The sequence below is a fragment of the Morone saxatilis genome, unplaced genomic scaffold (assembly GCF_004916995.1).
Source record: "Morone saxatilis isolate NCDOM2014 unplaced genomic scaffold, NCSU_SB_2.0 Contig24, whole genome shotgun sequence".
In the NCBI taxonomy this organism is placed as follows: domain Eukaryota; kingdom Metazoa; phylum Chordata; class Actinopteri; family Moronidae; genus Morone; species Morone saxatilis.
This window is the reverse complement of record NW_023339807.1, coordinates 4,900,197-4,924,692: the sequence shown is the minus strand read 5'-3', so window position 1 is coordinate 4,924,692 and position 24,496 is coordinate 4,900,197. Positions and strand designations below refer to the sequence as shown.

Here is a 24,496-nt window from a genome sequence, read left to right as displayed (position 1 = left end):
GGCATAAAAAGCCAGAAAAAAAAAAATATAAAGCTGATGTATATAGTTAACTTTACTTACTTTATTTATTTATGGAGCCTCCACGCAAAAAAGTGATGTATGGCGATTGTGTCACTGGTGGAGGCAGCACAGAGGTAACTGCTGATAACAACAGTTTATAAAAGCTCTTATCGGCAGCCCAACTGATTAATTGGTCGACCTCTACTACATAATCTTAAAGACAGAACTTCTCCTTTAAGCTGTGTTTTTATTCATTCAAATATACACAATCTGTAGGTCTTTTAGTTAGCAGGATCCCTAAATTCTATCATTTAACATAGAAAGATGTGCAACCAACTGGGTCATTATTAATGAGTCCTAACAATTACCCAATTTGTGTGTGTTTGTCTAATTTCCTGTAGCTGTAAATGTCAAGTGTTGTCTTTGACTGTGCTGACCTAGATGAAACCTGCAAATGAATGTCGTGCATTGAAAGGCTTCTTCGTGGAAGTAGGTTGCAGTGAGAGGAACTTTTGCCTCAGCTATAACACTACAGGGAGCTTGCTATATTTATGATGGTGCAGAGAGGCTCCATAATTGTCTTTCGCTGTGCCTATTCTGCCAGATGCATGTACAAAAGCATCACAGTTGGTTCCCTGGCAATGAGTCAAAGCAGCACAGTTTCACTTAACTTTTTACCTGCAGTTGTGACTGAGCAGAGGGGCTGAAGTTTAGTTTAAAGCCATACATTTGCTTTATGTGTTACCCCTCATACGCCATGCCAGTAGCAGGTTTGTCAGTATTTCAGGGACCACCTAGGATGAAATCTTTTCTCTTAGCACCACTTTCTTTCTGCTCTGGACTGTTCAAACAGGCTGACCTCGGTTGTCCACAAATGGTAGAATTTTACTGAAAAAAGATCCATGTTTAGCTTAGTTTGACCCTAATTCAAACAAAGGTTGTTTGATTGTTTGACAGTGGGGTTTGTGATTGATCAAGAGAAACGGGATTTCTCGTAACACAACATATCTGTGTGGTGGAGTTCTGTGGAAGGAAGATAGGTTAAGTTGTCAGATTTCTCAATTTCGGCAACTGTAAAAACATCCAACAAAAGCAAAGTAAATTCCACCCAACGCGACACAGCTGTGGTATGGTAGTTATGGACAGGAGAAAAATAAAGTAGCAGAATTTGGCATGTGAACTTTGAGTGATCGCCATGTGGCTGAAGCCCTCTCAGAGAGGAACAGGGCTGTTGGCAGACCTAATGACAGCTTGTTTTCACTGGCCTTTCACTGTGGACAGAATGGGGAGAGGGAGGACAGGGGATGGAGAGAAAAAGAAAATAACAGTGATGTAGAGCACAAAAGAAATAGAAAGGCAAGCAGAGAGAGAAAACAGAGAAAGCATATGATAAAAGAAGAGGTTAAAAAAAATTGGTGAGAGAAGGACTGGGGAGGGGGGGCTCAGTATCTCTGGGTAGAGCTTGTTCACCCGCAGAGCCAGCCGAGGTGCGCCTGAGAAGCCTGGCTCCCTGATTGGTGGAGCGCGATGCAGCTCTCTCCCCTCCCCCCGTGAAGAAAGAGGTGCAGCAGGAACGTCAGACCCAGACAGCACAAGACTCGGCTACTGAAACAACGTTTTTCTGAAGCTCTCCCTAAGATGCAGTCTACAGAGCATCTAAGGACAGACTAGATGATAGCACAGAGCTGATCTCATACAGCAAAGAGTCTCTTACTATTGGGCTTGATTATTTATCAATCAGATTAGATTTGAGTCGATTTTCAGTGGTTTACCAGTAAGACCAGCTAGAGAAGGCAAAGCTGACGTCTAGCGCAGTTCGATTCACTGCATTGAGAAGGACGGCCGCCGGTCACCATGGGCAGGCAGGGGCATGACACCTCTGCTGCAGCTCCTGGGATGCGTATCCAGCGCTCCCAGAGCAAGATGAGCCTGTCTGCATCGTTTGAAGCACTGGCTGTCTATTTCCCCTGCATGAACTCCTTCGATGAGGAGGACGGAGGTAAGATGACATGCAGGAAAGCGTCACAGCAGCAGCAGTTGGCTGGGGGGCAGCAGAGGGAAGAGATGGATTTAGGATTAGTGGGAAGATGCAGAGGTATTGATAAGGAAAATTGGGGCAGGTTAAGAGATGTAATTTAATTAGGATGGCCGTGTAGTTTAATTAGGATAGTAACATGATGCTTGAGCTGTGTGTTCTGTGTTGAAAGTTCTATGCCTCAAGAATAGTCAGTTCATCATTCAGGCTATGAATTTGTTATGGAGCACACATACTGCTTTCAACAGTGGTGGTGGTGTTCATGGTTAAACTGACTGTTTCTTTATTCTTTAAATCTGACTCAGGGAATGAAAACAAAGGATTTAGTAACTGGCATGAATCATTGTTTAGTATCTTGTGGGTGGTAGTGTTTATTTATCTTAGGATTACTACATCGCTCTATGACTGTCGCTTCAAATTTCCTCAACAGTAGTGATGATGACTACTGCATGTGTTTATATTTACGCCTCCCAAGATTTTCTTATAATGTTCTATTTTAGTGGCAATGGATCCATGGACAGAGAAAAAGAATACGTCATTCATTTGTTACGCAGAAGATTTACTCCTTTATACCTTTACTTATCTACATATTTTTGCCTGATCGCACCAGCTTTTTTTAGCCACAGCTTCACACACACTTGTAGTCACACTTCCACTGTTGGCCGCTGAGCAGCTCCACTCTGGCCAAGGCCGAGATTTGAGGGCAGTGACCTGGTGCCGAGCCAGTTTGTCAAACTTTTAGGCCACTGCTGCTTCATGCTTGACAGATACTTGGCTGCCACATTCTCCAACCAGTGATGATAATGCTCCTGTCTTTGGCATATTGACCTTATCTGTCATTGCTTTATACTGTATGTGTGTGATTTATATGTATGTGAACAGGATTTTGGAGTCATGGTCTTTAAAGTCTAAGCCATAGTGTGTTCATGGATCAATCTATTGCAAAAATGTCATGTAAGGTATTATTTTATAAGGTCGCAGATTTATCGATGTCATAGTAAGGATGTATCCGTGACTTTAATCAGCAGCATAAATGCAAACATATGCATCACATAATTTGTGCAACAAAATGGGAAAACTGATTTCCCTTGCTTGCAAGGTGTGTTTTCAATGGTGATTGATAACATCCGGCCACTGAATGGCAGAGGAGGTCTATGAGCTGCGGATTGCTGTAGACGTCAGAGACGACCTCTGTGGCTTTGTGTGAAGAGCAGGAAGAGGAGGCGGAGGCCGCCAGCTGAATAACTGAGATTTCAAGGCTGAGAGGCTTCACGCCTGTGTATGCCTGTAGGAGATAGGACACAGGACCATCTCTTTTCTCTTCCCCTACAAGACAAGGCAGGAGAGAGGAGGGAGAGTGAAGACAGCAGGCCCCACAAAAGGCCTGTAATGATGCTGGATTAAATTATTACCAACAAACTGGGAAATTATTAAGTGAAAGTTACAGTAAGGTCAATGGATAGCTGATTGTTTCATGACTTTACACCTCGGGGTTGCAAATGGCGAGCTGTCGGTAACTCATTATTACTTTCGTCTGGCTTTGTGGTGATTATATGACCTCTGGGAAATAACACGACGCCTTAATTTTGCATTAATTTGATTACGGATAAGAAAAAAAGAACATTGCATAACTAAAATATGTGCAACAAAATTTAGTAATGCTTGGATGGATTAGCGTTTGACTATAGCCATGCACTATTTAATGTTTTTTGAGATTATAGATATATTTCAGGTGCTAACATACTAGTTTAAAAGAACTAAATGGCTGTTGTTAAGTATTGTGATTTTATTTTAAGCTCCTGAGCATCTTTGCTATATGGTGTGGTAACTCTCTAAAGTGAATTTGCTAGCTTCTTTTCTTAACAGGATCAAAAAATGAAACATAGTACTGATGGTGGGTGTGTGTGTGTGTGTGCTGGTTGCCAGGCGTGTGTCTGGTGGTGAAGCATTCATACTGTTGTGTAGGTATGTGTACGACAGGCGCAGCCACGTGGCCCTGCACGTATGCTGTCAGGGAGGCTGGGTGAAGATGAGCAGCGGCAGGAGGGCTAATGGGGGCAGTCAGCTGTCGTCTTGGATCAGTTAGGATGGGAGGCAGACGCTGGATGTTTATAGGTGGAGCATGGACTCAGTAAGGCTCCCACAAGACCTCCGTAGGCAGTCGGTAGCACAGACCAGAGGAGAGCTGTGCATGTTGTTCAACTGATACACAAAGAGCCATCATTCTGTAGAGCCTGTTTGATTGTCACAGTGAAATTGCAGCGATCCTTCCCACAATAAGCTATACTCATGTCTTAGTATGGAGATACATTTCCATTCATAAAGTTGTCTTTGTGAATCGTTTTCTATGAGCCAATGAAAGCACAGGTATGTCAGTAATAGTCCATGTAAAACTCGCTGAATGAGTCACAAAGTAATTCAGAGTCATAGACTGACAGTCTTTCCCTCTCTCCCTCTCTCCTCCTTTGCGTGTGCCATTGTGCGTGCAGAAGCGGGAGGTAAGAAGTTACGCAGCACGATCCAGAGGAGTACAGAGACGGGCCTGGCGGTGGAGATGAGGAGCAGGATGACTCGGCAGGCCAGCCGGGAGTCCACAGACGGCAGCATGAACAGCTACAGCTCCGAGGGAAAGTAAGGAGACAGTTTGTACATACACAACAAACTCTGAAAACTCCATAATATTACTCATATTAGGCCTCACTCTGCCTAATCCTGGTGACATTTCATAAGCTACAGCTTTGTCTTATATCAGCAACTGCTCCTTTCGTCTCCGTGGTAACCAGTGTGTCTTTCTCTGTTTCAGTCTTATCTTCCCCGGTGTGAGGCTCTCCTCAGATGCCCAGTTCAGTGACTTCCTGGATGGTCTCGGCCCCGCCCAGCTGGTCGGACGACAGACGTTGGCTACTCCACCTATGGGTGAGGGCAACAATCCCTTTAATCAATTTATTTACACAGTAGCTTGGAAATGTTAGTAAAGCAGAATCAATCATCTTGTGAAACATACATGATTTAACATATATATATTATACTTTATATACTGATAAATATCAAGTCAGTCGTGTGCTAAAAGTTGACTTTTTGTTACTCAGGTGACATTCAGATCGGTATGGTGGACAAGAAAGGAGCACTGGAGGTGGAGATCATCAGAGCCCGTAGCCTTGTGGGAAAACCAGGTTCCAAGGCACTGCCAGGTAATTTAAGCTCATTGTCAAAGCCAATTACACACTTATCTCATCAAGTCTAAGTAAATGTTGATATATGATGAATAAAAAGGATGAAAATACATGTTTCTGTTGGATAAGTATAAATATTCTCGCCTCTCCTCTCTTCTCAGCACCATATGTAAAGGTCTACCTTTTGGAAAATGGAGTTTGCATAGCCAAAAAGAAAACAAAAGTAGCAAGAAAAACCTTGGATCCTCTTTACCAGCAGCAACTGCCGTTTGAGGAGAGTCCGGGAGGGAAGGTTTTACAGGTAAGAGAAGTCTCACAGTAATTAAACAGAAATTCAGAATCAATCTTATTTAAACAACTTTACTTCTCGCTGTTTAAATTTGTCTCTTCCTTTTGATTAATTTCTTTTTCTGCATTGTTCTCCGCAGGTCATTGTTTGGGGCGACTATGGACGTATGGACCATAAATCATTCATGGGAGCAGTTCAGATACTGTTAGATGAGCTGGACCTGTCCAACATGGTGATTGGCTGGTTTAAGCTCTTTCCTCCTTCCTCACTGGTGGACCCTACTCTGGCCCCACTGACAAGAAGAGCTTCCCAATCCTCTCTGGACAGTTTCTCTCGATCATAGCAGCGTGTGGACTGATAGCGTTGTTGTAGCAGCCAGTGTTGCGATTACAGGTCACGCCCCCCGGTTACACTGCATGCTTGATGTTGTGTCTTCTGAGCCTGTTTCTAGGGGTGCAAACGTGATCCTGTGTTTTAAGCAAAAACGTCGCACACATTGTGCACGTGGCGAAGCGTGTTACAAGCGCCTGGCGGCCGGGATTGCCGGGTGTTGTTGTTGTTGTTTGGAGGAAGCTGGAATGAACTCCTTAGCACGAGGAATCTGTCAGTTCCAGGTTTTCATCCAATTCGAAGCCATGGGGGTCAGTACTGGGAACCGCTAAAAGAGTTCTACAGAAGCCCTTTTCGAATGAAAAATAAATGTTTTGCTTTGATTATTTTTTTTTGTTTTTATTTTCATTTATTTTCTTTTTTTTTCTTTTAATGTCAATGTACTTGTATCTGAAAGGGGAGACAATGTTTCTAACCAGATGCTTGGTCACGCCACGCCAACAGACCTAGCTGTGTAGATGGAGTTTTGGAGACCATCACTTTGGGTGAGGTGTGTCCCAGCTTGTATCCACACTCCCCCCCACCCCCAAAAAAAGAAAAAAAAATGCCCCCATACTCTATGGTTTATGTACTGAATCAAACCGTACTGGTAAACCACCGGAAAGACTTCAAAGTTAATCAGAGGCAATACTGAAGTGGCTAAGATCAACACTCCAGAATATACAGTAACGATCCCAACCCCATGAAAAGATGTACAATCTACCATCATTATTTCTCTGTTGATATATTGTATGAAAATTAAATGAGAATTTTTTTTTTCCTTTTTAGTTCATTTGCATGGACACAAATTTAGCTGAATTAAAAAAAGAAAAGAAAATTATTTTCTTGAGGCTGCAACTTGCAAAAAAGATGAAGAAAAATAAATAAAACAGATCAGCCATTTTCAACAATTTATATTATTTTTAAAGATAAATTTCACTAGTGCATGGTTTTCAAGGGGAGTGAATGCAACATCATGATTAAAAAAAAGACATTGTTTATCATTCTTTAGACCATTCATGAGTCTGTGTTTTGCAGACATGCAGATAAGGGAAACTTAAAGGAAACTTTTGGAGTTATTTAACAGAAAATGTTTATGTGACAAAAAGTGATAATGAGAATAAATGTAAATTATTTATTTCATTGTAAAAGGCACACGCCTTATGAAGATAAACATTATGTGCAAATTGTACATGTTTCTCTTTTTTTTCCTTGTCCCAGGGTACTTCTCATTGTACTATTCATTGCTACCATTGTTCAGTCCCCTGATATTGTCCAGATTTTAGGACTGTTGGTTATTTTACAGTTCTGTATTGTTTCAGTATGTATTTTATTTTGGATTTGATTTGTTTAACAAGCATGTTGAAAAGGATTTTCTGCAACATGGCTTGGGCACACCTTACAGTAACTCAGCATGTTTTGATAAAGATGATATTTGGAATTTTTGCAGTTTCTTGTACAGTGCATGTCAACTTCATTACGTTTCTCCCTCACCTTAAATTGAACTCTACAGCAAATTAGTTCTTGGTCTTCCACGGCCAATTATTGAAGTTTTAACAAAAACATTCCACCCCAAGGTCATATTTTCTTTCAGGTTTTTGAGAAAAAAAAAAGTGACAAGGAAAATATTTTATATTTAATGGAGGTTGACGAAACAGTTGTGATTGCAAGTGTATTTTATTTCAGTATTGTTGACGAACATGCAAAAATAATCTGTATTGGTACAGCAAGAAGTCTATACCTAATCAAGAGGCAGCAAAGATGCAAGAGATGTATGTTGCTGTGGTTCAATTTTACAGGCACTGTTTGTGAAGATGAGCTAATCACAAGTTCAAATAACAAGGGATATTGCCACAGAAAATGTTTTTTTCTTGTTTTAATGAAAATGAAATTAATTTACTATATTTTTGTTAGTTTTATTTAAAAGCCAAGACCAGTTTATTTTTTATTTTCTATTTTTAGTAATTATAAATACTTCTCATGTCTGGGAAGTATATGAATCTTATAGTTGCAGTATGTCTGAATGAAATTGAATTGAGGCATTATTCCTTTTCCATGACGATAAAGCGTTTTAATGTCCAAGAAAACCTTGTCGCTGTAACAAGCTACAGTATATATTTTCATTTTCATTTTCATTGTACATACCTTTAGATGTCAGAATTTGAATAAACATGCTACCATGAATAGATTGATAGACTCTTTTGGAACAGGAAAAATGCCTCACATGATGACAAAGACATATGTTATTTATCCTTTTGAATGCCTTTTAATTTTCTCTTTTTGGTGCAATGTGTTAATGCCAAGGCTATGTCTTGGTTAAGTATGGTTGAGTACAGAGATTTATGTAAGTTATTTTTCAAATTAAAAATAAAAAATTGATATTACACTGATGTCAAGTGTTGGGTGATGATAAGATTAACACATACCCACACACACACATACGCACACACACACGAGTGTAACATGCAGTATGTAACTGTTAAAGGGATACTCCAGCAATTTAGTATTAGTAAAAGATACATTAGGAAAAAAAGAAGAGTTAAAATCAATACAGCATAGGTTGAGAAATCCTGACTATTTGTCCCTAGTATGGGTCAAAACGCTGGATCCTACAACTCCCATAATGCAACCAATAGCATCTTTTCTCCCCTGCCAGGTAAACACCGACATCAATGTAGGCCAACTCCCTTTAATGAGTAAATTGGACCCCTTTAATGGAAAATGTAAGTAAGTTAAGTGTGTCAGCAGCATGCAAACATGCTGATGGGACTGTCACTAGCTTTGTGTGTATTTAATAAACTAAAGTATCGGACACATTGAAACTCTGACCTGACGCTAGATGAAAAGCCAGGGAATAACCAAAGTAATTACAATTCATCCAGATGGGGACATGTATGTACACAATTTGATGGCATTTAGTAGATAGACTTTAGAAATATTTCAGTCTGAACCAAAGTGTTGGACAGACAGATTGACAGACAGCTAGCATGGCTTACTGTAACAAGTAACCCTCAGTGTTTACCTTAGGTAATTTGTGTTAAAATTATAAAGCAACATAAAAGATTCTCAGTTTGAAGCTTTTCACTCTTTCACTTAGTTTAAGTCACTGTATGCCAGTTTCACAGACCACTCAAAAACCTACACTCTGACGCTTTTCAAGCTGCTGACGTCAAGACCCTGCTATCAACAAATTATTATTTCTCTGTTCAAAGTTTCCTGTCTGAATCATTTGAAAGCAGAGCTCAACCTTGCATATTATAGTGCAATTAAATAACTTGGCATACAATATGACCAATGACCTTAAAAATCCTAACCCTGATGTTTCCTGTTATTGTGAACAGGAGTCTACTGTCACATACTCCTTTTAAAGCTTTTGAATGTGAAACTTTGGAATGTCTTAAGGTGTAGCCTATACACCAAGTAGTCTGAACTTTTTCACAACATTAGTGGCCAGTATCTGTAACCTTGCAGTCCTCAATAAAATACTTGATTTTTACACCAAAAAGCACAGGTCTCACACACTGACCTCATATTCGCTTCTGTGCGCTTCTGCTTTTGGTTGAAAATAGGGATGACTGTGAAATGACGAATGACTGAGGTTTGAGGGGACGGAAGAGTTCCTGTTTTAGCCGTATTTAAGAGACTGCAAACAACAAGTTAGACTGACTACAGAGATGTATGTAGACTATCTCTGAAGCAACCATTTAACAGTTACAAACAACCTCTATACGGCAGGTTTGTACTTTTAATGTTCACATATACAGCATTTTGACATTCAAATACTGTATATCTCTTGCAATTTATTTTCCTCCTTTATTTCAGTGTGGCTGGTGCACTCCAGTGTTGGGTCCCTCAGGATGCTACTCTCATTGACTGCAATAAAACAGAGCCTCAAGGATATGGGTTATCTTGCTGTGGATGTTTTTACAACCGGTAACAGGAATGGCTTTCATAGAAGTCTCATCCTCCTGTTCAGCTGTAGCTTTTCTAGCCTCCTGCTCAGCTCCCTGCTCCTCCTATACCTCCTCTTCACCCTGAACTATGAGCTAGCAGTGGCTGGAGGGATTGCTGGCTGCTTTGGGACACTACTGACAGTTGCCCTCTTCCTGTCAAAGAAAGTAAGGTGTTTGGGGACTCTATTTGTGATCTCTATTTTCATGAAGAAGAGTCGGAACCTGCTCCTGACCGCTGGGACCAGTTTAGTGGTTCTTAGAAACATCCGCAACACCTTGGAGAACCTCACAGGACTGGTCAGGAGTATGATTTGCAACCTGAAGGCGAAAAAAGCAGCCATCATTGCTCCATTCAGCAACTATGTGAAGATGTTGAAGTGGCTAGGGAACATGCTCAAGGGGGTTACAGACTTAGGGGTTTTAAACCTTGACTCTCAACTCAAGGTTTCACACAGGCTGGAATCTGAACAATTCAGGGAGAGGCTCACTGAAGCAGAGCAAAAGCTGAATGAAACTGTAAAGTATGTACAGTCCATTATGAATACAGTCTCCTCTGCGACCGACACGCTGTTTCCTGCCATCAGCTTCCTTGTGCTCATGATGTTTATAGCGCTGCACATAAAAAGATTCTGCAATAACATGAAATACGAAAACCGGTTCATCAGCAGCAAATTTGTTCGTTTTGATGAGAAGCAGAAGGCGGAAGGAAAGCCCCATGTCCTCCCCCTCACACCAGAGGAAGAGAAGCTGTACACTACCGTCCCCTCCACCCGTCCCACCACCAGAGAAGGGAGAGCTATGCTGAAATTTGGCGTTCCAGTTGTCTCCCATGTTGTATCTTGGGTCCTATTTATAACTGTGGATGCCTTATTGTACTGTTTTGTTGACATTGTAACAACAAAGTTATCAGAGCTGGAACCATTCCATGTCCCACTGTTAATGAGCATCACAGTAAGTATATTTGTGAAAGACCCGCTGCTACCTGTCCAATACTTGTCCAGCCACTGAATGCTAATTTATTTATCTTCTCAGGGGATTGCAACTTTAATTGGTATACCATTTGGCGAGGAAAACCATCAAAAAGACTTTTCCTACTCTGTGACCCTATTTGAGAAGAAGTGTCTTCCTAAACCCAAGCTGCTGCTCTATAACTCTGTAGTTCCTTTGGCTGCAATCCTACTCACCCTGCTCATTATGGCTCTGATAGCTGCCAAAGTGGCCCAGCTCAGGCTGATGGTCTGTGAGCAATTCTTCTCCAACACTGCAGAGGCCAGAGTGGAATACCTGCACGCAAAAATCCTAAGGAAGAGATTAAAAAGGAGGATTTGCCACCACCTCACATCACTCTATTATAAGGTGTGCATTACTGAATATCACTAGTAAAGTGCATAAATCTGTGTGTATAATGCATAAGAGTGACATTTTATTTTTAAAAGTATTTTGTTTTCTCTTTTTAGCCACACTTCTGGTGCCCTCTGCTCTTCAGGCCCAAAGAGAATCCACAAAGTGTTGTCTGAGGAATATATTCTTTCTGCTGCATGATTTACATTACAAACACAAGTAAGTAAGAAAGAACAGTTTTGACAAATGGATTATATACGGTCCCATGAAAGCATCATGTACATTCTTAATTTAACATTACCTCTATACAGCTATACAGTTTGTGTAAGATCAAACAATTACAGGTCAAATCTACGTACTGCAGGGCACCACTTTGTACCTCTCTGGAAGAAAATAGTGTCTTCAGCTACATCAGTCAGGCTTTAGAACTGGTCCAGTAACCGCTGAAGCTCTTGTTGTGGATAATGCAACATTGTTTTTAGATCTGATTTGATAGTGTTGAACATAATAATCTGTTACATTAGCTGCTTATTTTTGATAAATCTGCCAACAGCTAGTTCAAATCAGATCTTTCTGGTAGAGTACAGACTGTTTTTGTAGATGGTTTCAAGTCAAGTCCCCAGATGGTTGATAAAGGTGTCCCGAATGAATAGGCCTTGTACTATTTACTCCACATTGTACATAAAAATTATTACTTTTCCAAATGAACATGGAAAATTATTATGCAGATGATACAACTTATTTTTTTACACCATGCCACTACCTCCAGCTGTGACCTGTGCAATGTTCCACATCAATCACACCTGTATATAAAAAGCTGTATATAGTGTACATAAAACTCTTATTCTATTTTTTATATTTTCAGAAAAAAAAATCTTGTATTTATTCTATTCTATGTTTTATTTAATGTATATTTTAATGTGTATCTGTGTAATCTGTGGCTGTGTTTTATCAGGAGCAGCTGAATGAGTGAATTTCACCAGTGTGAAATCAATAAAGTTTATCATAACTTATCTTATTTTCCAGTCGGCTCTAGGTTACAGTCTGCTTTTTACCAGACCTCTTTTATTAATTGAAAGCTTGTTCTAAACTCCCCAAAAATTAAATGTATGCATCTCCCAGGAGCACAACACTACTGTGCTACAAATAATAGAAATTGAACAGATACAGCATACAGCACTTTTTTCCAGTTTTAAAAGAGGAAACCATTACACTATTCACTGTGTTATCTACACTGTATTATGGAGATATTCTGTCTTCAAATTGAACAATCAGATTAGATCAGAAATCAATAGATTTAAAGGTTCCCCATACCAACTTTGCACCTTACAACTGGCACAAACTGAAAAACAACAGGGATTTTAAACTTCTACTTGAACTAATATTTGTGACTGTTTTATTGTATGTGTGTTTGTTACCGAATTGTCCTGTGATGATGTATAAATGCTTTTTTAAATTTTCTATATTACATTTCATGAGATATTTTTTAACAATAAATATGTGCCTGCAGTATATCAGTGATATTCATCAGCATGCTATAGTAGTTTATTAAGTTATATCATGTTACATAACAGGTCAGTCTGCTAATTGACCATAATGATTCCTGTTAACCATGGAAAATGGTTGGTAGTAGTAATTTATAATAGCCAACCAATATATCAAGAAATTATAATTCAATTCAGTTTAGCCTCAATGAACACTCAGCAACTAGAAATTTCCTTTTTTCTTGTCAGACATACATCATATTACATCATGTTCATTATATAACAAGGCAGATGACAGTATTCTATGATGAATCTACCCAAACACTGAGCGTAATCCATGAACAGGATATACTAAGCAAATATTCACAGTATATAATATCCCCTATAAAAGTTCTTGTTGGAGGCATTTAAATAAACTACTTGTGCGTTTTATTTTACATTATACCTCAATTTTAGGTTTACAATTATGGATTCCTGATAAGTAGCAGTGGATCCTATTTTTCTACTGTATTTGTCTTAGAGCACCAAACAGCTTCTTGTAAGCTAAACTACAGAGGCAGGCTTCTGTATTTTACCTCCATGTATAATGCTTCCCTGCAGAGTGTAGAAGAGCGATATTTGCTTACATAATCTAAGACAGATGTCCCCTACATGTGCAGTGAACAGCGCTGTCCTCTTTCCACTTATGCACTGTCACTGTTCATTAACATCTCACAGGTGTTGGAAAGGATTTTTCTAACCTTGTCGCACTGTTTTTCTTACTTTCTGAACATGCTCTTTTTTCAGTTCCTTCACATTAGTTTTCCATCGACTGACTTCAAAATGCAAAATGTTTGATATATATTTTTTTAATTCCATCAGTCTAAAATTATTGTTGTTTATTCTTGTTGTATCGGATCAGAGTTTTACCAAAGTGTTATTTCTTATTTGAATTAAATTAAATTCAGTGGAGGACAATGATTAAAAAAAATTCTTATTGAGAACCTAAAATGAATAATTTGTCTGAGTTTAGATTGTAGCATCCTGAGGTAAGGTGTAGGTGAAATCTCCCAGCATGCTCCAGGGCAACATACTCTATTTTGTGTGTTCCTGCATTGTTACTAGTGTTATTGTGCTTTACATTACAAGGTCTCCACTGCTTCCACAATTCTATAGCAGTTATACAATTAGTTACTGAGAGTGAATGCAGTTAAGCCATGAACAATGTGCATGATTGGTGACGTGCTTCCCAATGTAAGTTCATTGTATTACACTTCAGGTTGAAGGCCTGTTTCATCAGTCAGCACATTGAAAATTGGTCTACAAAAAATGGAATTATGTTGATTCAGTATGATTACTTAAACTTTATTCCATTAACAAATGTAATTAACATTTAAAAAACTACAATTCTATAATAGACATATTTCACCATTTTCACACGGTCTCGATTGTAAAATTCCACACCGCCTGCCCCACACCATCCCTTCCATTGTCAGAGGAAAGAGGAAGGAAGTGGTTCAGCTCAAGGATGAGTAGGCCTTCTGTGACTCACACACTGCCACTGACCCGTGTGGCAACCTGATAAGCTCACATTATGTCTCAACTAGCCCTGTGGCATAATACCACGCCAGCATGGCAGCCCAATGGGAAGCTGCCACATGATGCTGGGTGACAGCCACAGACCTTTTTACCATGGGAAGGAATGAATGCAGTCCATACATGGGCATAGATGGTGTGCATATGATAATGTGTGATCCTGCTGAATATGCAAATACCGAGTCAATCTGGGTCAACAAAGTAAATCTTAATACTTGTGTCACTGCATTGTAATGAATATCTCATCAGAGTTAAGGGTGCTTTTGGGTGAGAAACATCAGTCATGTTACCAATGGCAACAAACATTTAGAAAAATAGAAATTTTAAATATTTTGTAATATGTTGTGTGTCAATATAAAAGTCAATATAAAAATGATAAAAGATCTTCTTTTCTACATTTGTTTTAACCATGGAAACATGCATAGATTGCATATTGTATGTTAGAGCAAATAAAATTTCCAGCAGCACAGTGGGTTCTACTGACCTGTGTACCGAGCAGAGCTGACCTGGAAACCACACACAGTTGAACAAATATAACAAAGGTATTATCTGCCAACAGTACATTAACCTTGGTGTTGATCAGAGTTGACCTAAAGATCATAGCCGTTTTTATTGCATACAGGGATTTAAATGATTGAATAATATATGCATGACAAACAGAAATTCGTTAAAACAGTCACATGTAGAAGGTATCTTCTGGATCGTACTGGAGACACACAGCTGGAGATTGAAGGTGCCTTTCATGTTCTGGGTCAGTTCTTTATACAGAAATGACTTTGCCTTCATAGGGCTTTCTGATCACAGCTATAGGTTTCCCCACCTGCAGGCCAAATACAAAGCAAAAATAAGGCTTAAGTGAACTCTGTGTACAGTACCTCATCAGGATCTAGTTTCTTTAAGTTCAACATAAATCCGAATTTTAGCCCTGATTAACACAAAGGCAGTCTTTAGGTGTTTCATGTATGCTTTATGGGATGCTTTATGAACAACAAGTGTCAGGTCTTCATATGAACCTAGAGCCAGCAACGGTTAGCTTAGCTTAGCTTATTGTTTTGGTCACTTGGGGGGCAGCAGAAACAAGTTGTGAACACTGACATACCTGTATATAGTGTATAGTTATTTCACTGAAAACAGCTGCCTGCCTTTGGCTAAAAATTACTTCATCAGAGTTAACTAAAACAGTACCGTTTCAGCCGGAAAACCAAAAAAATAAGCTGAAAGATGCTAAATAAGAGCTGTAGAGTTATGGGGAAATGTAGGTTTGTCATTATGAGCAACTTATTTCACATTACACATTTTAAAAATTGATTAAAATATGAATTATATAGATTATAACAGTATAAATAAATATTGCACACACTATCAATACTGCATATTGTTTGACTATCTTAAAAATCACACAAAATGTGTTGAGTTTTATGCACCAAATACCAAATAGGGAGTGATTTCTGACACACACTTGGAGCACATGGGGGACCAGAGTGCAGTTGTAACATTTCACTAATTGAGGTGTTATTTAATGAAATTCGTGGGGCTTGACTGACCTGATCCCTTTGCTTGATTCTTTTGTAAACAAATTCAGAGAAGGGTTTTCTGTGGATGAATTTTCCATGCCCTGGTGACACCGTTAACCGCCCCTGCTCATAGACCACTTTGCCTCCAGAGATGGTGATGACGGGGACGCCGTGGCACTCCATGCCCTCGAAGATGTTGTAGTCCACAGCCTGGTGGTGGGTCTTGGCCGATATCTTCCTACCAAGACACAAAAATACAACTACAGGTTTGCAAACAGCTACTTAGAACTAGTTTAGAACAAAATTACTTCATCACATCTAGCCTTTGTGATAAGTGAGGCAATCACTGCATGCTTTCTGAATACCAAGCTGAAAAAAGAAAACATAGACCGATTGTGAATCCTTAATGCCCCCATTCTAATCTGAAACTGATTGAATCAGGCCAAGATGTACTTGTACACAGCACTGAGTTACAGCGGCTCACTTACTTTGCAGCAACACGCAATATAATATAATGTATTATTTACAATGTTTGCTCATGTGATGCTCTCCTCTCTAAAAAAGCTGGAGTGAAATGCTGAATACGAATGAATAAGAGACTCAGGACAGGCACCAATTTCAAGTCTTCACCCAAACAGATTTAGCATGGCTGCAATGGAGTGTATTGGCTAAAATGATTAAAATACTTTAAATGATTTATCTAAAAGCACTCAAGGTAAATGTATCTCTGGCAGGAAAAGCTTTATTCAAGATTTATGTAAAACTCATAATTCAATACTCTTTCTTGTACTGTACTGTACTGTACTGTACTGTACTATGCTACTGCTATCTGCCCCCAACTACATTTGTACTTTATTTGAGTATTCGTATGCTACCTATACTTCTACTCATTCTACTACAGCTATAGATTCTAGTTATCTCGCATAATAAGAGTGTACATGCAAGACATATTGTTAGAGAACAAACTACCACACCATATATATACACAGTACGTTGGTCCCTCCAACTTGAACCACAACAATAAAATTCTGCTCATTAATCTACCACTCACAGGGTCATTTGCCTGCATAACAGCATGTACAGTGTACTTTTGTCCCTAGCAGATACAGGGCAACATTAGCAATTCTTTAGAATCAGTTAAGTTTCTGTCCACCTGACAAATCTAAGTCTAATATTTACTCTCCTTTTAGCTTAGATTTTTGGTCTCCACTATCTAAATATTCTGCTGCAAGATGCTGCACAATGTTTTCTAGCTACCTAGCTACTTTGTCTGTCCGTCTGGGCAGGTAGAGTACAGTGGGTTTTTAAAGCCATTTTGCTGAAAACAGCTGTCTGCACTGGCCAAAAACGACACTAAGAGCAAGAAACTGTGAAGTTACGGACCATAAACCAAAACACTGAAAGACACAAAAACGTTCTGTGGAGCTGATTGATTACAGCTGCTTTAGGTAAAGAACCTATGTACGGTACTTCCACCCCGGAATGTACTAGTGTAATAGTAGTAGTAGTAAGAACTTAATGCAGTTTCAAGCACATTCCCATTGGGGTGGTTGAAGGGCTTTCTGGAAAATGTAGAGAATCTATTAGAGAGAAAGCCAATTACAACACTTCACAGTAAAATAATTAAATGCTCTGCACAGTACAGATTGATGATGTCTAACCAATAAACCATATCTGAGTGAAAAGACTAAATCAGCTGGAAACAGTGAAATAAGTCTGACTCAGCCGGTTCCCTGAAACACATTGAATGTCTTTTTCTTTTTTTTGCGAGCCCTCTTTTACCCCCCCTTCACACATGCACATTTCCTGTTGATTTGTAAAGCCAGACACCATGCCTAGCGTGCACCGACAAAAACAAGATGTGTCCTCATTATTCAAGTAGCCTAATTATGAGACACAAGGCAATTGACTGAGCTTCCTAGGCGTTTCTGGTTATGCAACTGTTTGTGGCCCCTGGTCCCCGGATGTTATGAAGCGACACATACGCTGAGGGCAATTAATTACACAGTTTCACAGATGAGTTCACGGCTGCAGCAATCAAACATGAGGCGCTCTCATGCTTGAAAGGCATTATAACATCCGCAGACATGCACACAGGGTAAAGACAGGATACAGTAGAACACACCGGTGATGTCCGAGGACGAGAGGATCAAAACAATGTAAACTCCTCCGCGGTCAGAGGTGTGAAGGTATCAGGTCTCACACAAGCTTTCTCGATGTTACCAGTGAATTCATTTACAGCAAATTACACTGGGGTGTAATGTGTTCTCCAATTCACATCAGCGGTTAGTGACTTCCCTGAGGGGCTCAGCCCAGATTCTCCAGTTAACAGAGCAGTGCAGTGGCATTCTGGGTTATATAAGCCGGAGTGTGCTACAGTACGCAAGCTACTGGAATGCAAACTGTCCTCTGTGCCTGCATCTGTGCATGTGCTCCACAGAACAGCATATTGTCCTCCATATCTGGGACTTTGTTAGAATCATAAGAAAAAGGAAAGAAACACTCACATGATCTGTTTTTATACACAGCCGTATGATACCCTGAGCCGGTTACTGAAAATAGCCTTAATGCTGTGTGTTCTGTACTATGAAAATTGGTTTAGCTCCCACATAAAATATTCGTCATCTTTAAGATCCTCACCATGACCCATCAGCACAGTCCCACTGATGCTGTGCGCATCAAGCTTATGTAAGTGTGTTAAAATCCTTCCCTAAAAAATACCCAAACATGGAAAAGAATGAATCATTCAACAGTCTTTTTTAATGACTGATGAATATGATTCATATGCAAATGGTGTTATGCTTTAATTTGCAGCTGTAGATTAGTAATGACATACCCTGACTTCTAGATTGTGCGTAATCAGCTTAAGTGGTGGGTTAGTGTCTGTGTGTGTGTTGAGGTGGCACAAGATGAAAGATGCATCACTTCTCTTTTTAGTTGCCTGTATCTATAGCCTGCATGCTTCACTGCTAAACTTTATAAACCATATCTTATTCAACCGAATACTTGACAGCCTGAAGACATGCTTTCAAGTTTGCCCAATGTTTCAGCAGCACCATCTGCAGTTGAGGCTGCTGATAGCACTGGTAGAAATGTTTCGCTTAATACTGAGAGATAAGAGAGCATTCGGAATGTGCATTTGAGTCGTACACATTTAAAACTGAGAGCTTTCTTTTCCTGCTGTGTTTCAAAGCAGCTTTCCCCCATACTGCTGAATGGCTGGAGTCGGGCCCTCACCTTGTCATCTTGGGGTCCCATATAACCACATCAGCATCCGAGTTCTTGGCAATGCGGCCTTTCTGCGGGTAGAAGTTGAAGATTTTCGCTGCGTTGCTGCTGGTGACAGCTACAAATCGATTCTCGTCCATTTTGCCGCTGTGCTGAGGGGGGGAAATGCACAAAGGGGCCGATTTGAGTAAGGGGCCACAGTGGATGACAACAAAATACAGAATTAGCAGACCAAAGGTCAGCGCCTAACTGTGCAGCAGGCAACTAATTTACGCCTAAATATCATCTAATGTGTGATGTGTAAGCACTGTTGCATGTGGTAAATCTTTCCAGTGGCCTTGGGGCAGCCGGGTTGAGGAAAATGCAGCATCTGCTCTCTGCAGCAATCGGCAGCTCCCACACTTTATTACCTTTTCTGTTTGTATGATAGAAAAAAAGACTTCAATGAAGTACTATTAGTACAGGTGTGTATTTATAATAATTAGAGTTGATACATACATATACAAGAGTATACATTTTTAGCCTAACATTAAACTGCATGGTATAAATTCCTGTTGTTGCGTAGATGGGACCCAAGGCATGTCCAATCTTCGTGACTTGATATCAAAAGGGGCCCACGTAGGAGCCTTATCATTTCATGTGACACTGTGCCTAAATGATGCATATTCCCCAATAATTTGGCCTCTATACACGATGAGTAATCAGCCCTCACTATACATCAGAGTATCAAGCTGACGCAGGATATTTGCAAATAGGGACTTTTAATTTTAAAAGCAGAATTTAATTTGTGGTTATGTTGCCATTTGCCCTGTTTTCTGCATCTTTTTCTATTCAGCCCACTGCAGCACCACTGCAAATTGTGTAATTACACAGATAATGACAGGAAGCTGCATAATATCTGTTGCTAGCAGCTCACACTTCTGCTGTTTAAGACTCAGCGTTGACTGATGAAATTTGATGAAAATTCATGTGATTAGGACGTACCACTCCTTTCTCCCAGATGACAGACATCCTGTCCTCCACTCCATTCACTCCGTTGGGGATCTTGGTGAAGTCGTCTTTGCCAAGAGCCTTCTGGCACACAGAGAAGGTGCAGTTGTCTGTCCCTGTCACGCTGAGATCATCACTAGAACATTTGACAGATAAACACATTTATGGATGAATGAAATAGTCCATTCTGGGATGAACAAATAAAATACAGAACAAATACTAACAGTCATAATTATTTAGTCATCATTGAGGCTTACTTAATATGCAAATTAGTCAATTTGCGTAGATTCTAGCCTTTATTACATTTCCGCGTCAGCTTCACCATCTTTTCCTCTGCCCCCCTTCAACAGTCTTATCAGAACAAATTGCTCCTAAACATAAATGTTCAATTACAAATAAAGACATTTCACTAGCACAGATGTTTTTCATCTGTGATGACATTACTGGTTGGTTGCTACATTTTTAGTTCCACCTACTTGGCCAGTAGGTCCATGAGGTACCCAGGGGTGCTGGGGTCAGGTCTGAGGGGAGGACCCATGACAAAAGCAGCAGCATGGGCCCACTCTTTGTGCCAGTAGTGAGTACCGTCAGTACCCAATCCAGCTGCAATAGGCTCCCCGAACACCACACGCCCTGTAGAGAGAGAAAAACACTAAATAAATAAAAAAATTAAAGTTGTTAGAAATTTCTCTTTGTACTGTTTCAGGGGTCACATGATGACACCTGCTGCTAAAACTTCAAAAACAACCTTGGGTTCAGAATCTTTTCAAAGGTTTTTCCACCAGGACAAGAAGAAAAATCATGCGGAGATGTTTTTTTAAACATGAAAAAGAAAACACCATATTTGAACACTGATTCTGGTTCTGGTCCTTAAAAGACCATGTAGGGCCATCATCTCTCAACCTGGCCCTACTTCAACAGCAGGTGACAGCAAGCCCACACTCACCATCTCTGCGGGCATTAGACACCACCTTGGCAGCTGATTTGCTCATGACATGAACCACATACAGCGGGCAGTTGGCGGCGTGGGCGATGGTGATGGCCCTCTGGGTGGCCTCTGCCTCCACCTCCTCCGGCCGACACAGCTCATGGCCCTCGGGCCCCGTGATGCCCATAGACAGCATCTTCTTAGCCCCCTGTCGATTCCCAGCAGGGATGGGGACAACAAGGAAGCACAAAGGTTAAAGGAGATGGAAGGATAACAACAGCACAGTATCTGTAACAGAGAGGGATCAGACTATAACTAATACAGCTATTAACTAAAGTAATATTACAAGAAACATGGGAAGACACAAACAAGTCAAAGTAGTGCTTTAAAAACATGTTAACCTCTGTGTTTTGTTGATATTGGCACTACCGCTTTATTGTTTGGGGTCCCACGGACCCAATATGCATATGTATAAAAATGACAATAACTGCACAATGAAACCTTTTTTTTTAAATTATTTTACTTTAAATATTCTTTGACCTTTTAACATTCCAATATGTAGAAACGTATTAAAGTAGTGACTCTTTCCTTTGCCACAAACTGGGTTTGCACATTTGATGAAAATGACAAAATACGGAGAGGATAATAGAGCATTTATATTACAAAAAATAAGGGAATCTTTAATTTTTTGTATGTTAAAGTTTCCCATAAATGCATTCACAGACATGTACAAACGCCCAAGATTGTGTTTTTACTAATCTGTAGGTGAATTAGACCACAGAGACTCTGTTAGAGCTATGAACAAAGTGCACCAATCACAGATAGAGAAAATATGAAATAATCAATTGTAATAACAGAAGTAATGCATCATTCTCTGTAGCAGACTTCTGAAATATGTCATGTTTAGAAGCAATTCTCATGAAATTAGGAACATCAATCTGATAGCAAATTGTTTTGAGCAGTCAGAGAGGGCCCCAAAGACCCCAAACAGAACATTCGGGTTAACTATACAAATTCATCCTCACTACACCGTTAAGACATTTCCCACTGATAGCATTAAGCATGTGCTCCCCACCATTAGAGACCCAAGTTTCCCTTTTTTAGCATTTGCTGCTTCCTAGTGGTGAATTGTTGTCATGGCATTTGTCAATGCAAGATGAATTGGAAAGCATACAAATACATTTCTGAGAAATAATTGGCCATTTTGACTCGTCAAAGCAGCAAAACAAATGTGTAGAAATATTAATTATAACTCCATTCCATTGTAGCATTTCAAGTTATGCCAGTGAGCCATTATTCACGATACAGATGTTGTGGAATCACTACGTTTAAATGGAACAGGTGTTATTACTGGTGTTTTTCTGGATATGATGTAAACTATCTGCAGTGAAAAAGACCTACTATTGTAACCATCCAAAATTCTTCTGGTTAAAAGTTTGCTGCATTAGACATCAGACAGAACAAAAGCTGCTTTTCGTATATATCATCACATTGTTTTCCTAAACATTTGCTCTCATTGCTACTATAGATGGTGTCAGTGAACCTTAAACCACCTGCATTTTTGCAGGAAAAAAATCAACATGTCCCTTCATCCAGAGTTTGCAGAAATTCTCAAATTTTAAAGTGCAATTTCTGCATTGCTGTTACTGAACCTATTCCTATTACTATTACTGCCACAGTGTCTATTCTTCTATGACAGGATGCAGGATCTTGCATGGAGAAACACTTAGCTTCCATCGTGGTTAAACATTAATCAGTTTTTGTTTCTGGACTGTGGTGTGTTTACACATAGACATTATTTACCTGACCTGCCCTAACCAAGCCCTTTCTGATAAAGGACTGCAGCATGTATGCTTCTGTGATTGGGGAACGGCTAGGGCTGATTTTGTTCAGATTTGAGCATTGTTAGTGTCACTGTCCGTGCTAGGAAGAATGACCGTCGTTTTCTATTAGCTACACTTTGAATATTTACCAAATAGTAAACCATACAGCTTTAGCTTAGAATGGAAAAAATGGAAACTAATAATTTAAGTAGTATTTGTTAATCCTGGTATAATGAATTGTTTGCACTGCAAAAAGTATCAGTATCTTAAGAGTTCTCTCATACAATATAACAAAAATGGAGAAAAACGTCACATCAGATCTTCCAGTTAATAAACGTATATCTATATTTATCTTACTGACCTCTGCAATTAGGTCTCCATTCTCAGCATGCACCTGAGCTATAGCTCCGATCTCCTTACACTGGGAGAAGGCAGCATATAGCTCAGAGTCCTCCAGCATGAACACATCTTTATAGGCCATAAACATCTTAAAGGAATTGACTCCCTTCTCTTTGGTCAGTGTCTGCATCTCTTCTTTGACCTGGAGAAGAAACAGGTATGGAGACACACATGGATAGTAGCTCTGAATAGCTTTGGGGTGTGGGGGGGCTATGAGAAATTGGTGCCTTTAACACAAAACAAATGCAAATCCTATTTGACATTTTTATTCTTAACAGACACTTCTGTTTGCTGCCATTTCTGACCCCAATTTATTTGTGAATTGGCAAACACAATAGTAATCTCACACTTTGCCAAGATAAGTTTTTATTTTCTGTACTTATACACAATCATCTGCTTATTCACCTTGTCACTCCACCACGTAACGGCCACGTGCAGCGAGTAGTCACAGCAAACTTTGGGGTCAGCTGTCTTACGCCAACAGTCATAGGCCTCCAGGAGAGACTTTCCCTTTTGGGGGATGACAAAGTCCATGATCATCGTGGTCCCTCCTGCTACAGCGGCCTGGTGAAACACACAAATTATCAAACGGATGCAAGTTAAAGATTTATCAGCACAGTGTTACACAGGTTACTCAATACCCATGTAAAAAAAATAACTGATATGTTTAGCAAACCTATATCACTGAGTGTAGAGCAGTCAGGAACGAAAATCTTAAACTAAAACATTATATAGTTCATTATGATGGACAAAATAACAGGAACAACACACAGTCTATCAGAGTAGCCCTGCATAGTCATGTGAAGCTTACACTGCTGGGTTTCTGACAGAATGATGGCCCTACTGACACTGTAGTTTAAGATGTTGTTCGGTCAGTGTTGGTGAGAATTTGCTGTGACTGCGACACATTTGTTTCCCCTTGCCACATCACAACATTTCACAGTGTTGTGACTGATGCATTCAGACAGCAGCTATCCGGCCTCTTTGTTCCTCTGCAAGCTGCCTCATGTCGCCCGACACCTCAATTATAAAACATGTGATTGTCACATTTCTAATAAAGCTGACACAAGCTGCTATCTGGTGTTTGATTTGGTATGACTCACTTGTATAGCTGCCTGTAAAACTGTAATGTACAGGGTGTGGACATCAAACAGTAAAGTGATATATTTTGTTTTAGGTTATTTGCCAGATTCTCCAGATTATGTCTGTGTCCTTTGCCAGAAATGTAATTTAAGTCAGACAAGTTCCTTCAACAGCCTTCAAAATAAAACGCAAACAGAGACCTAGCACATTATATAAGGAATGTGTTTCGCACAAACTCCTTTAAATTACTTTTAACCATCATTAAAGCTGTAAAATAAATACCAACAATCATCCTACAATTTTGAGGAACTA

At 39.7% G+C, this 24,496-nt stretch overlaps 3 protein-coding genes across 3 annotated transcripts in view; 2 read left to right on the top strand and 1 right to left on the bottom strand.

Moving 5' to 3' along the window:
* The window catches only part of rims2a (regulating synaptic membrane exocytosis 2a), a 140,193-nt gene extending 131,943 nt beyond the window's left edge, over nucleotides 1-8,250 (top strand). Inside the window, 5 exon segments of the mRNA XM_035672333.1 lie at nucleotides 4,525-4,666; nucleotides 4,839-4,951; nucleotides 5,125-5,226; nucleotides 5,370-5,509; nucleotides 5,637-8,250. Of these exon segments, the coding sequence (XP_035528226.1) occupies nucleotides 4,525-4,666; nucleotides 4,839-4,951; nucleotides 5,125-5,226; nucleotides 5,370-5,509; nucleotides 5,637-5,840 (701 nt within the window). The 3' untranslated portion in view covers nucleotides 5,841-8,250.
* A 1,515-nt stretch (nucleotides 8,251-9,765) lies between these two features.
* On the top strand, nucleotides 9,766-11,336 carry LOC118335698 (dendritic cell-specific transmembrane protein). The gene is made up of 3 exons (XM_035672125.1): nucleotides 9,766-10,770; nucleotides 10,852-11,175; nucleotides 11,277-11,336. The coding sequence occupies exons 1-3, from the start codon at nucleotides 9,766-9,768 to the stop codon at nucleotides 11,334-11,336; spliced, it is 1,389 nt and encodes a 462-aa protein (XP_035528018.1).
* A 3,307-nt stretch (nucleotides 11,337-14,643) lies between these two features.
* Nucleotides 14,644-24,109, bottom strand: dpys (dihydropyrimidinase). The gene is made up of 9 exons (XM_035672123.1): nucleotides 24,068-24,109; nucleotides 23,507-23,665; nucleotides 23,064-23,243; nucleotides 20,898-21,087; nucleotides 20,428-20,584; nucleotides 19,946-20,087; nucleotides 18,971-19,113; nucleotides 15,764-15,971; nucleotides 14,644-15,039 (listed from the first exon to the last, which is right to left on the bottom strand). Exons 1-9 carry the CDS (start codon nucleotides 24,107-24,109, stop codon nucleotides 14,980-14,982), a joined length of 1,281 nt encoding a protein of 426 aa, XP_035528016.1. The 3' UTR covers nucleotides 14,644-14,979.
* Between the last annotated feature and the right edge of the window lie 387 nt (nucleotides 24,110-24,496).

Coding starts and splice junctions, on each gene's coding strand:
- LOC118335698 (XM_035672125.1), top strand. CDS start 9,766: ATGGGTTATCTTGCTGTGGATGTTTTTACAACCGGTAACAGGAATGGC. Junction 10,771..10,851: donor CACTGTTAATGAGCATCACA/GTAAGTATATTT, acceptor TTATCTTCTCAG/GGGATTGCAACTTTAATTGG. Junction 11,176..11,276: donor TCACATCACTCTATTATAAG/GTGTGCATTACT, acceptor TTCTCTTTTTAG/CCACACTTCTGGTGCCCTCT.
- dpys (XM_035672123.1), bottom strand. CDS start 24,109: ATGAGGCAGCTTGCAGAGGAACAAAGAGGCCGGATAGCTGCT. Junction 23,666..24,067: donor AAAGAGGCCGGATAGCTGCT/GTCTGAATGCAT, acceptor GTGTTTCACCAG/GCCGCTGTAGCAGGAGGGAC. Junction 20,585..20,897: donor GTCTAATGCCCGCAGAGATG/GTGAGTGTGGGC, acceptor CTCTCTCTACAG/GGCGTGTGGTGTTCGGGGAG.